Source organism: Vicia villosa, unplaced genomic scaffold (assembly GCF_029867415.1).
Source record: "Vicia villosa cultivar HV-30 ecotype Madison, WI unplaced genomic scaffold, Vvil1.0 ctg.000020F_1_1_2_unsc, whole genome shotgun sequence".
Taxonomy (NCBI): Eukaryota; Viridiplantae; Streptophyta; class Magnoliopsida; order Fabales; family Fabaceae; genus Vicia; species Vicia villosa.
Window position 1 is genome coordinate 3,325 of NW_026704950.1, and position 20,957 is coordinate 24,281.

General features: G+C 31.5%; 1 protein-coding gene across 1 annotated transcript; it reads right to left on the minus strand.

Annotated features, from left to right (window-relative positions):
* Window positions 1-8,745: 8,745 nt before the first annotated feature.
* On the minus strand, window positions 8,746-9,129 carry LOC131621965 (uncharacterized). Its single transcript, XM_058893026.1, has one exon. It carries the CDS (start codon window positions 9,127-9,129, stop codon window positions 8,746-8,748), a length of 384 nt encoding a protein of 127 aa, XP_058749009.1.
* Window positions 9,130-20,957: the final 11,828 nt, after the last annotated feature.

Below are 20,957 nucleotides of genomic sequence, written 5' to 3' on the forward strand. Positions count from 1 at the left end.
ATGAGTCATCAAAGAATCTTTAATTTTCTACAGAAGATTGAAGTACAAGGCAAGAGAAGTGAAGAGGAGCAAGACTTGGTCAACAATTCAAAGATTTTTAATATTTAAAAATCAAGAATTCAACAAAGGCAATCAATGCTTCTTGGCTTAGTTTCTAAGCACCTCTTGGCCTATAAATGAAGCTGAATACTTCAACAACAAGACACACACGAAATTATAGCCAAGGCATAGCAAGAAAACTCACCAAAATTCTCTCAAAATTCCATAACTTTGTAATTTTCAATTTCCATATTCCAATCATTATCAATACAAACTATCACTTTCAATCATCTCCTAAGGTGGCATAGAGTAAGAATGAACTCATAATATGGTCCTATAAGAGTTATAACACGTGTATAGTACTCTTCACTTTCATACATAATTAATTTTCGTTTTCATACATTTAATCAATATCAATGTAGTCTAATCATTCTAATGAGTTCATGAGGTCCCATAGGGTAGATCTGGGCCCTAACATGTTAGCTCCCACGTGAGAATCATCCCATGCCATTAACAAGTGCTCATGCATGTTCAAACTTCAACTCCATCGAACCCATGGCTACAGCGCTCAAACAGTGAAACTAATACCATATTTGGACTCAGAGCATCCTAATTAGGGGATCTGGGTCATTTGTTACTCTTCCTAACGTTTGTTCTTGCAGGTTTGTGAAGCTACCAAAAATGGTGTTTTTTATCGTAAAAATAGAGGGGGGTTTAAAACCGCCGCTATCTATGTTAAAAAATGTAGGTGACGGAGGTTGAAGACGACCACGCGTCCAAGCGTGGTTCGTCAGTCAAAGCTGACTCTTCCCTCCGCTCGCGTGGCTCCTCATCATTGGCAGGTCAACTAGTCTTCCATCCACGCGTGCACTTGTGGGTCCCAGTTAGAAAGTTTGAATTCTCCTTGAATTCAGCGCATGTTCCCCACCATCATATCATGTTCCCTCACGATCTGAGCCCTTGGATCATCTCAACTTTTCATCCAACGCACCAGACAAGTGGTCCATACCATGGACTCATCAGCATCACACACCTGATTATTTTACTTTCTATTTTTCTATTTTTATTTTAATTTCCTTGCAAAATTAATTAAAAATAGTTTTAAAAATCCAAAAAATACACAAAAAATATTTTTAAGTTTCTAAAATAATATTTTATTTTGTGATATAAAAATATTTTATTTTTCTTCATAATTTAAATATTTTGTATAATTAATTAGATAATATGCATATATTTATCTTTTAATTATTTTCAACCAATCAAAAATCATAAAAAAATTGTTCTTTATATTAAATATTGTTTATATATCATAGGCTAATTTTGTACATATTTAGAATAATTTTCTCTTTAAGTTTTAATTATTTGTGTAATTATTTATATAATTATGTGTTAATTAACTTAATAAATTTCAAATCAATTTCAAAAATCCCAAAAAAAATTAGTTTTGTTTTAAAATTAATTAACAAGCATTTTGAACATATTTTGAACTTAATTTTTAGGTTTGAAATTTATTTTCATCTTTTTTCCTCATTTTAATTTAATTAATCATGCATTAATTATAATTAAAATCAATCATAAAAAATCCAAAAACATTTCTTTTATTTTCTTGCAATTTAAATTCCTAGATAAATGTATAGGTTGTCAAATTCATGTAAATAGCGTAGTTTACATTTCCTGCACAATCGATGTAATAGCGTAGATTTACTTTCCGCATTTTACATTTCCGCATTTTAAATTCCAGCACATATAAACTGCGTGTATGCCAAAGATAAAATTGAATCGTTAGATCACTAACTTCAAAGATAAAATATCTGAATCCAAACACAATCACACTTGCACCTCTGAGGGTAATCCCTTTCTCATTCTTTTCAAAATCAAAATCAAATTCTATTATTTCAAACGCAAAATCGAACTTTTGTTTATATCCGATGAAAGGATAGATTTTTAAAGGAAATAGGATAAAGACCTTATAACTCAGGGTAGACCTCCTAATTTGCTTGCTCAAATCAAAACAAACAAATCTCTCATATATCATTGTTTTTCAAAATAAAACTTTCAAAAAGACAATACTTTATATATATCCAAACAAGGATCATTACGAAGTTAACGTTCTTTTTTCAAAAACATCTTTTAAAAGATAAAAACACTTTGTATACATCCGCACAAGGATCATTACAAAGTCAATTTACAAAGGTATTTGGAACCACATACGAGCATTTCAAGGCAATCGAAAAGTAATTGAAAACAAGTGAGCTAAGCAAATTAAAGAGCCCATGGATAACCATGGATACAAAGGGTGCTAACACCTTCCCTTTGTATAACCTACCCCCTTACCCAGAATTTCTTAAAGGTCTTTTTTCTGTTTCTTTTATAAACCTTTCCTTAATTGGATAAAATAAAAGGTCGGTGGCGACTCTCTGATTTTCAAAAATACAATAGCAGAAACAAAAAAGAGTCAGTTCGCGTATCTCTCCACGAGAGGTATGGCAAAAAACCGAGCGTACGACATTTCTGAACGTTGATTTTGTGCATACTCTTTTAGACTTTTCCTGAAACGGAAAACGTGAATAATTAGAGTACCACATTGTCTTATACAAAATTCATATATAATGTTATCATCAAAACTAAGAATATTGATCAGAACATTTCTTGTTCTAACATTTGAGATAGAGAAAAGTTGAGTTATAGACTTAAGATGCTATTTGGAACACCCTTATATTTAGATTTAATTGTTTAATTGATTATTTGATGTTTTGATGTGATTATACGAATCAATGTGATTTATAGATGGTAATGTGTGACGTGTGATGTGTCTGGGGTAGTTGAATTAAGGTGTTGATTAGAATTATAATTTGAAATAGTCTAATTAACATTGTTAACATTTAATTAAATAAAATAAGATATATTGTGAATAAGTTAGTGAGGGCATAATTGGAAGTTAATAGTAAGGGTCCTAAGGATAACTAGGTAAAAAGAGGAAACAGAAAGAGGATTTCATTCAACCAAGAATTTGGATAAAACGTGAAAGAAGAGAGAGTTAGGGCAATAAGAGGAGAAGGAGAAATCAACCGTAGGAATTCGAAAAGGGAATCAGTTTGGCTAATAATCTATGGTAAGGGGTTATCATGAGCATTATGTTTGATTTAAGGGATTGATAATTGTATGTTTGTTTTTGGTTTGGATCTTATGATGAATTTGATGATGTTGATGAACTACCATGATGAATTGCTTGGTTTGCATGATTTATGTGATGTATGATGTTGTTGATTGTTGTATTGGTGTGTGATAATATGATTTAGATTCAAATCAACCATTGTTAAGGATTTGAATGTTTAAGGTTTGGTGATGAATCTTGGAATATAGATGAACAATTGTGTTTTTGGGTGGGTAATGATTAATACATGTTAGAACTAGGATAATAGACCTTAAATCGCCGAAAAGTATCGATTAAAACAAGTTTTTGGGCAAAAGATTGGGTTTGGTTTGATGTAGGTCACGCATGAAATTTTTGCAGAATCCCAGAGCCTGCTTAAGGTGGTGGAGCCTGCTTAGTGTGGTGGAGCCCGCTTAGCGCTCTTTGGAAAATAAAATGGGTCATATTACAGTAGGTATCGCGCTTAGCGCAGTACAGGGTGCGCTTAGTGCGGTAGTCTGGAACAAAAATTATTATTTTTGAAAAATGATTTCAGAACATGGAAGCCTATATTTTATTGTAATTTATGGGAATTTTCTGAAATTTACTATGCATGTTTGGGTAGGTTTAGAAGGCATTTTGTATGTAACTTGGCTTTGTGAATTATTGTGCCTCGGTACTTGATTTTGGTGAATGTTGTTGTGTTGGTTGATAACATGATTGATTGATGATTGTGTATGTTCGAATGATTATATGACTTTGCTGAATACATGAATTATGATGTCATTTTGACTAGCCGTGGTCATTTATTTGTGAAGTTGAGCATCGTGGATTCATAGCATAATTATAGGACGATAATTCCAGTGATGTTTTAGGACCTTTGGTCCAGTAACGACCCTTAATCCCATTGTGTGGATTGAGTGAAACTTATTGATGTGCTCCGATTTCAAGCGGGAATAAATCCTATGGTAGGGATCTTTGGAGAACGATGACTGAGTCATCTGTGATGAATTGGTACCACATGCATGAGTCCATTGTTGTTGCATTGCATTGTTGTGATTTGTATGAACTAATGATGCTTGATTAATTTTGACGTGATTGATGATTTCAAGTGATGATGTGTTGAATAGTTGATGATGTGCAGTGGTGAGTAAGTATGAATACATGATAGATATGTTATATCTGTATATATATGTGATTGATTATTCATATGCCACTACTATATCTATTTCTTATGTCTTACATAATGTTTATGAAATACTTACCCTTCCTGTTTTAATGTTGCCTCCATGTGGTAACACGCAGGTGATCAAGAGTAGCCCGTTGAAGTTTAAGGATAGTTTCATGGCATTCTTTTACCGTTGTTTAGATTGAAGGGAGTCTTGCTCTGATACGTAACATCGGGGATGGAGTCGTTATGTTTTAGAACTATTATGTTCGCTTTGATTATTTGAGTTTGAATTACATTTTTATGTTGGTGTTTTGAGTTATATCTCATGAACCATGAGGTTTAATTGATGTTTTATGAAGATTATTTTAAAGATGTTTAATGTTATAGATTCTGCTATGAGATAATATGTTTGGCTTTATGATAATGAATGAGATATAGTTTTAAAAAAAATTGAGAACCCGTGTTATGGAGCAGAACTATTGTTTGTGAAGCTTTTATGACGATGTGACACCCTTGTTGGTGATTTTATTTTATGTTAATTTGTATTATATTGAGAATATTTTTTTTGGGTTAGAAGGGTGTTACACTCTTACTACATGTTTCAAATGAAGGAGTACTTTGAGACTTTAGAGCTAAAATAAGGTAGGGTCTTAAGGCTTGCGAGATTCAAGATATTGAGACAGTTTGCCACAAGATGTTACCGTAAGTTTCTTTTGCACAATGTCAAGTATGTTCCCGAATTTAAGAAACACAGGTTATCTATAATCATGTAAGATGATTTAAGCTATTGCAATGGAATTGAATTTGAAATGTTTAAGCTTTTTCAAGGTGCATTGATGATATGTTGTAATATGTTTTGAATGGATCGACAATTATTAGTAATGCAACATTGTTAGTCACAAATTTCATGATAAAATCAAACTATGACATTTGAGATTAGAGCATATTAGTGAAAGAGGTATTGAAAAATTGGTAGATACACCACTACAAATAATATATTTTATGACAACGCTTTAACCTCACCCAACAAATAATGAGGTATAATTCCTAGACGTGCCACGTTTTTTCATTTTTTTAAAAGTACCATATATTTCTTCAGAGTTAGTAGATAACCGATGGGAAAACCTATTCAGGGGACATGCTTCGAATCCCAGTAACTGTAGTTTATGTTTTTATTTCTTTAAAAATGACGTCTTTTTTTAGTTTATTTTAATTTCAAAATTAAAAGATCTTTTCCTTCCGTTTAATTAATTATTGGGTTAGATATCCATATTTAACTATAAAATCATTTGTTCACTAAATTTTACCCTAAACACAACTCATCTACAATCGCTCCAAATTCATAAGCATCATTATTTGGAATGGATTGCAAGACACAAAAATATTCAAATTTTCTTAATCAGTTAAGAAATATTTCAAGCTTCTGTGTTGTTTCTCTTCTAACACCAACCTTGAGCAAAATATTTTTCTGTTCTTTCAATCTATCTCACATAATAGTGTTCTTTTTGTTGTTGTTGTTGTTGTTGTTGTTCCACCTCTTATAAGATGATTGATATATTTTAGAATAACTTCCCAGTATTGTCAATCAAGGAAAATATTATAATAGTTGCCTTATGGGCGAGGTTTGAAAAACCCCTGTAAAAAAAAGTTTGGATTCACCCCCTAAGCATAAAAAATTAATTTCCAAGCTTAATTTAGTCACATGAGGTGTTGAACCCAAGATCCAAAGCATGCATGAAGAAGCCAATTAACACTAGGCTACTCGTTGGTTTTGTTAAATAATTTCCTATGTTAAGATATAATAGTTACTATTAATTAATTACTTATTAATTACTGTTAACTTTATTAGTCAATATATTAGTTATTAAATTATAAAATATATTAGTTAATAGCTGATATTTATATTATTAATTAATATTAATGTTATTAGTTAATAATTATTAGTTATTTATTAGTTAATAGTTAACGTTATTAGTTATTAGTTAATATTAGTTAAATTATAAAATAGTAATTAATTTTTATTTTTCTGTTAAAGTTAATTAAATTATTAAATATAAAATAAATTAATTTAGTTTTAATTTAAATTAGTTTAATTATTTTTAATATAATTAGATTAATTAAAATAGTTTTAAATTAATTAATATAGTTTTAATATAATTAATTTAGTTTTGTTTTAATTTAGATTTAATTTGGTTTATTTTTAATTACATAAAAATGTTAATATTAACTGAACCAAATAAAAATATTATATAATATTAATAATTTAACATCAATATACTGTAATAATTTAATTTTAAAAATATTAAAATTATTTTATAATTAGATGAATGGTTTATATAGATACTTTTTATATAAGATGATGTAATTTAAAAATACTGTAGCTATTATCTCATTAATATTTTCTTTATATTAAACTTTTTTTTAAATTGTAATTTAAATATTAAAGTTAATTAAATATTAACATTTTTAAATATAAACCGTATTTAATATTTTTTAAATATTTATGTTAGAATAGTTTAAATATTAACGTTAAATATATTTTTTAAATATTTTTAATAATTCAATAAATATATTGTATTAAATAGCATATATTAAACAATGAGTAGTGCTATTTAGTACGAAAAAAATTGAAGAAGAAATGCATGAATATACACATGTCATTAATTTAGTGTATAGTTTTTAATTTATTTTCATATTTAATTGGGATCATGGAGTGGTGGTGATAATGAATGGTTGAGTTTATTCTTGCCTTTCTTATTTTTACATTTTCTTAACCATAAGCATTTTCCTTAAACAAATTAAGTAGTAAATATAGAGAAAAAGAGATATGCACTGACAGTGTAAAATATTTTTACACTATCAACCAATCACAACCATATATTCAATTAAAATACAATTTTAATTTTAAAAAACCAATATGATATGGCAAATGTAAAGATTTTGATTGGTTGTATGTGTAAAGTTAGTTTACACTGTCAGTGCACTAGCTTTAAACTCGTAAATATATATGTAATATTGTAATATATATGGGATAATAGCTATATTTGTAATAAATATTTAGTAAATATGTTTTTCGGAAATTATTGTAATATATATACTTAATGCAAGACTAATAATATATTGCAAGCAATGTTGTTGTTTCATCAACAAGATCTTAAATAATTTGTTTTGCAAATAGTCATTTGTTTGAATATTACAACACACAAATAAAATGGTGAATAATATAAAATTGAAAAAGGAAACATTACATTTTAATTTCAATTTTTTACCATTCTCCACTTTTTTTGTAATAGTAATAATCTATTACCTTGATGGATTTAGAAACCGAGGAGAAAAGTCCCTATTTATTTTTAGAAACTGAAATAATAATCTATTACATCAGTAATGCAATGGAGTTATTTTTTTTAGACCAATTAAATTTCCAACTATAAAAACAAGTAATAGAAGACACTATTTTTCTAGACTTATAAATATACCCACCTCATGTTTCTTCTTTATAGATTTATTTTTGTTCAAAACTCACACAGAAACACACTCACAAGTAAAATATCTTTAAAAGTTATTCACAAGAAGCAACTAATTTAAATTTCAAATTATCCGTTCAAAGGTTGCATGTGGATAAATATCAAATTAAATCTTCTCACCAATTCTAATCTACTCACCAATTTTTTTTGTTTGTCTCTTATTATTGTTTGTATTCTACGATGAAATTTGTTTTGACATCTAAGATTACTCCATACTTTTAGAAGATAATTGTGAAGGAGGTGTATACATTAAGTTATAATATTAATGAGAAGATTATGAATTTTGTTTGAAATTTCATGTCATAGTTATTATCCTACTACTTTTTAATCTAGTTTTTTTATTTGCTAATTTATTATGAGATACTAGATTTTGATATATCTTAGTTTGCTGATTTATTACTAAGTAACGATCTAATAAATTAGATGAATAATGCTACTGATTCTATAGAAAGTTATGAGATTTTAGTTTAGTTTTGTCTGATATGTCATTATTAATTCTTTTTATTTATTTTTTATTTATATATCATCTTTGATCGATCAAAATTCCTACTCTCTTTTCAAGAGAATTTCTTTATGTACCCATACACCTTCTTAGGGACCTCTGGTGAAAACTCCATAGTACCCCTATATTTCGGATATGCATTTCCGAAGTCACTTTTTTTTATAGAAAAAAGGTGACTTTGCATATGCATCTCCGAAGTCACCTTTTTTTTTTGGAAAAAAGAGGTGACTTCGCATATGCATCTTCGAAGTCACATTTTTTTAGAAAAAAAGTGAATTCGGATGTGCATATTTGAAAATATGTCTGAGACAGAATCCATATCAACAAAGCAGTAAAGCATAGATTTATCATAAATAATCGAAATTACATAGATAGTTCAACAAAAATTTAACGTTACACAATAAACGGGTAGTTGAAGACGGCACAACAATTTGTTAACATCTTCTCCCGATCTTTGAAGTTTCGCATCCAACTCGATCGAAACCTTTGAAGAATATTGTTGATAACTTGTCCACATAACCTCTAAATCGTCGTCGTTCTTGAGCTCAAATGGGGTGAACTTTACTTTTCCTTCGGGGTCAAGTGAAGGTGAACGATACTCAAGTTTGACCATCTTCCAATTTTCTGGAAATTGCAAGAGGGAGTTCAGTGTTGGAATCAGCTCGGCAAATGGTGTGTCGTGCAAGAACCTAAATTGAAGCGACATCGAATAACCACTGCTGAAGTAGAAAAAAGCAAAGTGAGGGTATGTTTGAGTCATTTTTTATTGTGGCTTGTGATGTTGATGAGAATCTATAGAGATCATATTTATAGACTTTTTGGAGTAATATGGACCCAAGAAATCTTATCTTGATATCAGAAAATCTAGAACATCTACAACATCTCTGACAATGTTGTCGGGGTGCACCATACCTAACATGTGCATAAAACCTACATTCTGTTAAAACTGTTTTATTGTTGTAACAAACATGTTTTCAGATATGTATATCTGAAATAAGTTTGGTAGATTTCAGAAATACATATCCGAAGTGACACATATTTCTTCTACAACAAATCAGCACCAATGCAAGCAAATAGGAGATGAAATGAGGAAACTTTACCTCAAATTGTAGCTTTCTATGCTCTCTTTGTTATGATCAACCACTTGAAACTTGGTTTGGAGATGAAAAATGGATTGGAAATGATTGAGATTTTGGAGAGGGTTTTGGTTTTTTAGTAAAAGAAAATGAATGAAATAGTGATAGTGGGAAAAATGTATATGAAGGGTATTGTTAGATATGTATGTCCAAAAATACCTCTGAAATTTTAAATTTAACATTTAAATAATAAAACGTTTGAAAAAAGATCATTTGGATTATGGATATCCGAAACATCTAGAAATATGAAAAAGGTGCGTTCGGATATGTAACACCCCTTACTAACCCCGCGGCAATTTAAACAAATATTCAAAGTACATGAAATAAGGGTGCCACAATTCATAATAAATAAACATCATTCAGTCATGTCATGCATTCACTGAGGTAATCATTATAAATTAAAACGTTTCATGTTAACACAGCGGAAATTTATTCAACGGACTAAGTTTAACATCTTTAAAACTTATCCTTCAAAACATCAAAACATAACTAGAGTCATAATCATAAACTCTAAACAATCGCGTCCCCAGTGTTACAACTACCAGAGCATGACACCTGACGCTAACTAAAACACTGACTCATGAGCTAATCCTCACCGAGTCGAACAACCGCTATCCTCAATCTGAAAATGACAACATGTAAGGGTGAGTCTCATCGTAATTAACAAATGTTATAAGGTTATAAAGCAATAACACATCACAGTTGTATCATCCACCCAATTGTTTCATAAACAGACATTCAAAACAAGTCAACAACAATCAACACATCATCAACATTTACAACACTGGAATACATCCAATCATGTTATAAATTATGCATATGTATGAACTGACACTATGCATGTGGTACCAACATCATCAAATGGGAATAACCCATGACCGATCCAACATCATCAAGATACGGCCCTGCCAGTACAGATTCCACACAATGGGAATCATGCCCTTCACTGATCCAACACACCCTCATGGATATAGTATCATCAATGAACATGAATGAATGCCACATATACAACATACTTATACCACCATCATCATCATCAAAATCATCATCATCATCAAGTATGTTCATATATATTAACATCATTCAATCACAATTCTATCATCATCATATGGAAAACATACACGTATTTGCACCAATCATCATCCTCAATAAGAATAGCATACATGTATTTTCATCATTCTAAAACCAAATCAATCATCATCATATAGATTATTCTATAAGGTTCGTTTAGCTTGAAACGGCACATCAAACGGACCAACAGTTAAAAAGTTATGCATCTTTGAACTTTTAAAAATGTCTCAAAACATCAACAGCACGCGGCGCCATCTTAGTTCGCGGCGCGAACTGAGCGTCCCAAAAATCCTTGGCTCTCTGCCAAGCTGTTCGCGGCGCAACCATCTGCACGCGGCGCAAAACGAGAAAAAGTTACGCCTTCGCGGCGCCAACACGGGTACGCGGCGCGACCTGTGCGTATCACAACTTCCTGGCATTCTGCCCACCTGTTCGCGGCGCACCCTATGTACGCGGCGCGAACCGGTAATTTCAGAAACCCCAACCTGCAGAAAACAGCATTCTACACATTCCAAACTCACCCAATTCTTACCAGTACGAACCTAGGGAAATGGAATGCACAAACAACACAAAATACACCTCATAATACCCCAATTACACATCAATTAAGACCATAACAACGCGGATACCATGGATTCAAACATAGGAATCAAACATCATACAATTTGACTCAATCCCTAAACCTATCATATGACTCAATCGACCCGAATTCCTCATCTATTCAGCCCGATAATAGATGATAATCAGATAAGTCCCCCCTTACCTTAGCCAAATTCTTGATCTTTGGTCTCTCCCTCTTCAGTTCTCCTTCACGTTCTTCGTTCCCAAAACTTCTGTTCTTTCACGTTCTTTCTTTTCCCCAATCCTTTATTATTTTATGAAAAATAATAATATTAAGGTTAGTAAAAACTTTACTATATCACACCCCCTTCTTTACTATTTCCTTACAATGGCCCAAATGCCATAAACCATTATTTTCCATAAAATTCTTAATAATTATAAATATTAATTCAGTGTTCCAAATTAAATTAATATTAAAATTATACGGATGTTACAGGATATGCATATCTGAAGGGTATTTTAGGGTGTTCAGAGATGTTTTTTTTTACCCTATATCAATGCACAAAGAGATTCTCCTTTTCAATTACATTTAGGTGGATTTGTTAAAAACAAATCATAATACATAGTTTTCATTTTATTTATGATTTACTTTGATTTTTTATACTTTCTCATTGAAACTCCCTCCTTCTTATGTGAGAGCATACCTAACTATAAAAGTAACTTATGATATATTATAATTATTTATGATAAAAAAGTACATTTAATAGTCTTTTATTTTCATAATACTTTTTATAATATTTTCACGTTGTTATTTTTTATGTTTCACATTATTAGTTAAAATACATTAAAAAATTAAACTCACCGTTTTTTATGTGCCCTTAAAAACTATAGGACAACCTCCTTTGAGATTATATAAGTTTCTTTCCTCTTATCTTTTAAATATGTCCTCCAATATCACGTGCTCACATCCTTATAAAACTCCTTCTACTTTTTTTAATTTTGTTGAGAATATATGTTATTATTTTTTTTAATACATACAAACTATTAAATTAATATTATTATATTTTAAATCACTGATTTAAACTAAATTGCATATTTTTCTAATGCATATTTCTATAATATCTATTACTAAAAATTTAATAAAAGTTTCTCGCACATCATGCAGGCGTACGTCTAGTTGATAATGAAAGCATTTGTAATGGAAGTAGTGAAACTTAAAAAAGTTTGAAAAAGATCTCTGAGATGGATTGCAAGTGCAAAAAATTATATATCTAACAATTTTTTATTTATATCACAAAGTCATACAAAAGCCATTAAGAACATATTACATGCAAAAACTATTGAAATTGAAAAGCAATGGGTATATAACAAAACCAACATTGATAGTGATTATGGTGAATCGAATTCATCAAATATTTGTACTTATAGATTGAAATCAAAACAATGTAAAATATAAAATTTTGTATTTTAATAAAACAATATATATATATATATATATATATATATATATATATATATATATATATATATATATATATATATATATATATATATATATATATATATATATATATATATATGGAGGGTTATATTTACTGCAGGAGTAAGTTATTATAACTTACTCCAAATCTAGACCATTGATTCTTCTTAATCTAATGGTTAAAAATAATAAGTAATAGTTTTCTCTCTCCACATTTAATTACTTATCAAGACTTACTCCTCATCATGACCATCGATTCTTCTCAATCTAATGGTTAAAGTTAATGAGTATTATTTTTCTCTCTCCATATTTAATTATTTATTACCATTAGATTGAAAAGAATCAATGGCCATGATGAGGAGTAAGTCTTGATAACTTACTCTTGGAGTAAGTATATCCCTCCTCATATATATATATATATATATATATATATATACACACACGTAGACCCACTTATTTTTATGAAGGTCTATTTTAGCAAGCATTAACTAAAAAATGGTTAAATGCACCTTAAGATGCATGTTGCTAAAACACACCTTCATAAAAATAAGTGGGTGTATTTTAGCAAACCCCACAAGGGTTTGCTAAAATACACACATTTATTTTTAAGAAGGTTTGTTTTATCAAACTTTAACTAAAAAATGATTAAACACACCCTAAGGTGTATGTTGCTAAAATTAACCTTCATAAAATCAGATGGGTCTACATTGGCAAACCCCATCTGAAATATATATATATATATATATATATATATATATATATATATATATATCCCTTTGATTATTTTAAAACTTGAGAAGTAAAGTAGCATGCTTTAAAAAAAAGAATATGTAGTTGTTGAATCTCAAATCCAGTACAAGTTCCATTTACCCTCGGTTGCATGTAATCCGTCTCAAATTTTAGGCCATGTGTAGGTTAGCCACACTTTAATTGTGAAAAAATAATATAGGACATATTTAAGCATGATTTAACTTGGAAAATATTTTATGAGGCCCTACTTAACTATAGTTTAACCCTAACAAATTTGAAGCCCTATGCGGTAGCCAACCTTGCACGTCCCCAAAGACGGCTCTGACATGTACAAAAAGGTGAAAAGTTATGACTTACCCCGACACCCTTTGTTACGTTGACCATAAAATCGAAGTAATAACCCTTTCTAACTTAGGTAAAATAGGTCATTTGTAGTAGTGGTAGTTAAAAAATGAACAAGATAAAATTTTTTGATCATTGCATACAAGGAAAACAATATATAGCGACATTTGGGAGTGGCATACATAATTCTGGTAGACCATTTGGGTATATTCACTCAGAAGTTTTAGGCTCACAAGGTCAGCAACTCACGAGGCTGCTTTTTATTTTCTCACTATGATTGATTATTTCTCTATAATTGAATGAGATCACATTTTAAAACATAGAAGTTACACCTTTGAAAAGTTTTAGAATGACAGACTTTTGTAGGAAGTTAGATAGGAACTAAATTTAAGGTTTTAATAGGTGAGAAAGTGGTATAGTTTAACACATAGGTATAGGCATTATGGAATGGGAAAGGTGTATGTTATTAGGAGCAGAGTTACCGAAGGATTTTCAAGGTGAAGTAGTTGCTTTTGTTTTTTTTAATGATTATATGTCTATCCACCAAAATAGGATTCAAGGCTTCTATTGAAGTTTGAAGTGGAAACTAATATGCTACTCAAATTTGAAGGTTTTTGAAATTCTGGAACTTGCAATACAGATGTCAATATAGATGTCTCAATACAAAATACAATGTTAGGACAGATGTTATAACATCAATTGCTAATAGAAAACACTTTTACCAAAATAAAAACTATGCATAAATAAATTGTAGAAGGTAAAAGAACACAATCAGTTGTTAACTCAGTTTGGTGCAACATCACCTACTCTGGGGGCTAACAAGCCAAGAAGGAAATCCAATATCATAGTATTAGTTCAAATCCTAAACAGTCCCAGTTTACAACTTATCACCTAATTATTAGTTCTATGCAATTTCCAACTAGGAACCTCCTAGATATGAGAACCCCCTCTCACTTCCCGCAATCACCTCAGTGATAAAAACAGTCTCAATCCTAGTGACTGTATCAAACTAACCAAAACACAAGATATCACTTCCAATAAATCATACTTAGTTAAAAATCTTAACTAAGAACAATACTCTACTCCTTGCTTAAAAGCTCATGAGTGAGAATAATAACTTGACAAACTATCAAGTAACAATCAGTCTACCTCACTATATCAAAGTATACATGGGTGACTTACAAAGAAAAACCACGAAAACCTTAAAAGTCTTCCAAATCCTAAACCCTTATTTTGCACCCATTAGTTGTGTTATGAATGCTTGCTATTTTAGGTTTAGCAAGTCCCTTTTTATAGACTCTTGCAGTATGAGTTTCGACTCTTGAAACAAATCCAATCTTCTTCTTTTCAGTCAGATGCAAGATATTTACATAAAATAGGAACAAATCAATACAAATGAAATCCAACTTTTCTAAAAGTCTCAAAGATCCTTTTTATGAAACTAAATCAAATCTGCATTGTCCCTACAATATCTTTGATTGGCTGCGCTTGTATGAGCACTAAAATCCTCTAGAATCTCATATTTTTCATTCAAATCTTCCTGGAATTAGACTAGCAGTACTATCCAGATGTTCTAGTATAACATGTCACAATATTTGGAAGAACATCTCTCAAAACACATGACAACAGAACCTCTCATGACAAATGGTCAAGATGTTACAACATCTTGCTCAACATCAGATAAGAACCATGTTTTAGTAAAGTTTATGCCAACCATAAAACCATGGATATAACAATATCCCCTTTGGAAAATTTTGGCTAAAACAACTAAAGCACAATTATATCTTGGAGATAGGGATAAAACCACAACCAAAAAACACAAGCTACATGAAAACATGTAAACTTTGTACAAACTGCAAACGTAAGAGTATATTAGAGACGCACTACAATTAAATAGAGATACCTCTTCTTCAAAGCTCTCTAGATGTCAAATGTTCTAACATGCGGACTGACATCACATCAACACAGCTCAAAGATCTTGTACAATCAGAAAGGTCCATTACTCTCCCTGTCATACAGAACCAATTCTCCTCCTCAAAGGGAAAACCCCAATCACTAGAAAATCCAATGGTGAAAATATGAACTACCTAAGTTCACATATCAGAGGCATATGCAGCAGAAGATAATAAAAGCTTCACATTAGGATTTTCCACATCGGGTAAGACATCATGCACACAAATCCTCTAGTCTCCAGTAGCATAACACAATCAACATGCATGACAGACTATCATGCTCCCGCTAAATAGTTGCATTCAGTAAGCAACCACAATAACTACTCTCCCCTTAGCAGTACCACATTCCAATCAGCATGCTAATCAACATGTCAAGACATAGGTCATAACATCAAGACAAACAAAACACAGTAACACTTTACTCCCTCTTTTTAGCCAAAAATTGAAAAAAAAAACTATACTAAATGTAAACACAAATGGAAGCACACGCATTGCATACAAGAAATAAACACAGATTAAAGCACAAAACTTTAATGGAAACACAGAAACTTGATCACTTTCTGATGGTCCTCCATCTCTTGCCCCTATCGAAGATCCTTCTGCACTCCTTGTTGCTATCTTGTAGAGATCTTCTGATTCAGTGGAGAGACCCTTGCTGGATTAAGAACTTACTGATTCAGTGCTTATGAATTTACAGATCTCCTCCCTTAATGCTTCATCAGGCTGCACACAAGATGTTCCAACATTTTCTTTGATATTCATCTTCTCTTCAGTAATTGAATCATCAATTACTACACTTATGAGTTCCATTGTAACTCATAGAGAGTGGTTGAAGTACCTCCTCTCAAAGTGACTTTGTTATGAATATAGCATGCAATATTCATAGCTTCAGCCTAAATTTCTAATTGCAATTACTTAGCACGAAGCATGACTCTAGTTGATTCTTCTATAGCTCTAGTCTCTTGCTCAACAATTCCATTCTGTTGAGAAGAGAACTCATGACTAATAACTACAGAATCACAAACTTCAGAGAATTTTGAATCCTTTAACTCTTTTTCATGGCCACTTTTAACTTTGACAATCACACCATTCTTCCCCTCTTGAATACTTTGACACAAATCTTTGAAGACTTTAAAGGTGTCTAATTTTTCTTTAAGATATTTAATCCAATATACCCAAAAAAATCATCTATAATCACATAGACATACGTTTTTCCACCCAAGCTTTCTATCTGCAATGGCCCCATTAAGTCCATATGAAGAAGTTGCAATACTTTGGAAGTAGTTTGATGGTGCAACATTGGGTGTGACATCATGGTTTGCTTCTTAACTTCACACTCATCATAGACTTTCCCTTCTTCAATATTGAGCTCTGACATTCTTCTAATGGATCCTTTAAATATGATTTCCTTTATTCTTTTGATATGAAGGTGTCCAATTTTTTGGTGCCATAACCTCATTTTATCCTCATTGTTTGTTGAACATATGGAAGAGTAAGCAACTATTTGAGATTCCCACTAGTAACAATTGTCTTTAGACCTTATTCCCTTCATAAGAACAACATCTTTCTCGTCTTTGAATAACCATTCCGATTTGGAGAAATTGACCAACAACACTTGATCACGTAGCTGACTAAAGTAATTATATTAGCAGATATTCCTTTCACATGAAGAACATCTTCTAAATTTGGAGAACCAGCACACATCAATTTTCCTACTCCCTTGATTTCTCCTTTAAACCCATCACCAAATCTGATAGTACTTGTAGGGTGATATCTAATATCCACCAATAATTTTTGATCCCCTATTATATGTCTAAAGCATCCACTGTCATAGTACCAATCTTCTCGATTTGAATCTCTCAAGGAGGTATGAGCTATAAGGTTAACATCTCTTTCTTTACCACTTCTCTTTTTGCTAACTTGACTAGCTTAGAATGAGCTGAATATTTTTTATCTCTAAACAATTTATAATAGAAAGGCTTAATATTACCATACTCACCACAATAATGACATCTCTAACTTGAAGAATTGGAATTTGTTGGAGTTTCATTCAGTCTTCCAATATGTTGGAACTTGTGGTTGGACATGTTGATCATTATTTTCTTTTTAGTAAGAAAGAACTTTTCTACAACTCTGTTATTTTGTTTGTTAATATATGACTAATTAACTTCTGTATCTTCAGCTACTTACATTGTACCAGCCCTATTTTTCATCCTTTTCAGAGAGTTTGTAAAGTTGTTAATGTTGGAATTTATGAAAGTTACCTCACTTTGAAGATAAGAAACATTACATAGAAGCTTCTTCTTTTCATTCTCTAGTTCATCCATGATCTTTATTTGTTTTTCATTTGTCTTAAGATTTTCTTCACACTTGTCACAAGTATCCTTCCAGGATACATTTAGATCTTTGTAAATATCATTCTCATCACAAGATTCTACTCCATCTTCCAATCTTCTAAAAAGAGCCATCACCAGTTTCACAGTCTCGGTTTTAGACTCATCTTCTGACTCATCATCATCAGACCAAAATACAGTAAATCCCTTTTGATATTTCTTGAGGAAGGTGGGACATTCTAGTCTAATATGACCAATTCCTTCACATTCATAGCATTGAACACCTTTGCTTTGATTTAACTTCTCTTCAGGTCTGGTATTCTTTTGAGGATCATTATCATTCTTGACGTCAGATAAGATGTTCTTGACATTTGGTCTACCCCTAATATCCAATCTCTTCATAATTCTATTGAATTGCTTCCCAAGTAATATAATGGTATTTGATAGTCCTTCATCAGTATTCAGACTAGCTTGACCTTCTCCATCTTCAGCATGGGATACAAAAGCTATGCTCTTATTATTTTTCTCAAACTTGTCACTAATAGCCAATTCAAAAGTTTGAAGTGAGCCAACAAGTTCATTAACCCTTATAGTGCTGATGTCATGAGGTTCTTCAATGGCAGTCACCTTCATGTCAAATTTCCTTGGTAGAGACCTAAAAATTTTTCTTACAAGCTTTTCTTCTGACATTTTTTCCCAAGGCATTAGATGCATTTGCTATTTCAAGAACCATCATATGATATTCCTGGATAGTCTCATCATCATTCATCATCATAAGATATTCCTGGTTAGTCTATACATCTTCACTTTAGATGTACCTTCATGAGTTGTTCTGAGGATTTTCCAAGCATCCTTGGCTACGGTACATGTGTTGATTAACTAGAAAAAATTCTTGTCTACTCCATTGAATAAAGCATTCAAAGACTTGGAATTTCCAAGAGCTAATTTATCATCCTCATCAGACCAATCTTATTCTAGCTTCAAGAACACATTCCCCTATTTGTCCTTCACAACAGGATGCTCCCATCCTTTCAAAACACCCTTCCATGATTTACACTCCATCAATTTCATAAAAGCCATCATTCTGATCTTCCACCAGTCATAATTAGAACCATCTAACATAGATGGTCTTTTGCTGTATCCTCCTTCTTTATCCCTAGTACCAGAAAATATTCTCTATGAAGCTCACCCAATAGATAAAATTGCATGCCTGCTCTGATGCTAATTGACATTCTAGAACTTGCAATACAAATGTCAAGACAGATGTCTCAACACAAAAAACAATGTCAAGACAGATGTTATAGCATCACCAACTGACAAAAACACTTTTTACCAAAATAGAAACTATGTAGAATTAAATTGCATAAGGTAAAGGAACACAATCAGTTGTTAACCCAGTTTGGTGCAACATTAGCTACTCTGGAGGCTACCAAGCCAGGAAGGAAATCCACTAAAATAGTATTAGTTCAAAGCCTAAACGGTCCTAGTTTACAACTTATCACCGAATCACTACTTCTATGCAATTTCTCCCTCGAAACCTCCTAGATATAAGAACCCCCTCTCACTTCCCACAATCACCTTAGTGATAAAAATAGTCTCAATCCTAGTGTTTGTATCATACTTAGTTAAAAACCTTAACTAAGAACAATACTTCACTCCTTGCTTAAAAGCTCATGAGTGAGAATAATAACTTGACAAACTATCAAGTAACAATCACTCTACCTCACTATATCAAAAGATACATGGGTGACTTACAAACAAAAACCATAAAAACCTTAATAAACTCCCAAAACCTAAACCCTTATTTTGCACCCATTAGTTGTGTTGTGAATGCTTGTTATTTTAGGTTTAGCGAGTCCCTTTTTATAGACTCTTGCAGTATGGGCTTGGACTCATAAAAAAAATCCAATATTCTCCTTTTCAGTCACCTACAAAATCTTCACACAAAATAGGAACAAATTAAATCAAATCAAATCCAAGTTTCCTAATAAGTCTCTAAGATCCTTTTTGTAAAACCAAATCAAATATGCATTATCCCTAAAATATCCTTGATTGGTTGCGCCTGTATGAGCACATTCAATCCTTTAGAATCTCATACTTTTCAATCAAATATTTAAGGAAATAAACCAGTACTACTGTCAAGATGTTCTGGTATAACATGTCACAACATCTGGCAGAACATCTGTAAAAACGCATGATAACAGAACCTGTTATAACAGTTGGTCAAGATGTTACAACATCTTGCTCAACATCAGATAAGAACCATGTTTTAGAAAATTTATGCCAACCATAAAATCTTGGATCTAATAGTTTTCTTAGATTTGGTGTTCGTTTATATTAAGCCAGACAAGCTTCATTCTAGAACTATGAAATTCGACTTCGTTGGTTATCCTTAAGGTTTTGAGATAAAACTATGGACGATGGAGTATGTACAATCAATGTTCATTATAAACAACGTTGTTGCTTTTGTGGATGTTAAAGACTGAAAAACTAGGGTGGATAAAACTCTTTTTGGAGTGTTGGTACCTTTTAATGATAATAGAGATGCAGGGAAGTTAAGGCTCCCACTTTTTTGTCCTAGAGAAAGGAAACTTACAATGGATCCAAAAAATCAGTTAGCCCAAGATATAGTGGAGAAGAAGATTGTACCACCTCAAAGATATGGCTATGTTGATCTTATTCATTAATGCTTTAAATGTAGATGTAAGGTTATTGGACTCACAAGAAAATACCTTCAATGAGGCATTTGAAAGAAGAGAGAATAAGAATGGTTGAAGGTGGTGAATGAAGAAATGCATTCATTGGAGAAGAACCACACTTTGGGAACTTCTGAAACTATCCAAGAGACAAAAAAATGTTTTCCAATTTAATCTTTTAGAACAGGGAAAGAATAATGAGAATTTAGACTCTAGTGGTAAAGAAATATCTGTCACAAAGGCTTTGTGTCAAATGAAGGGGATTAA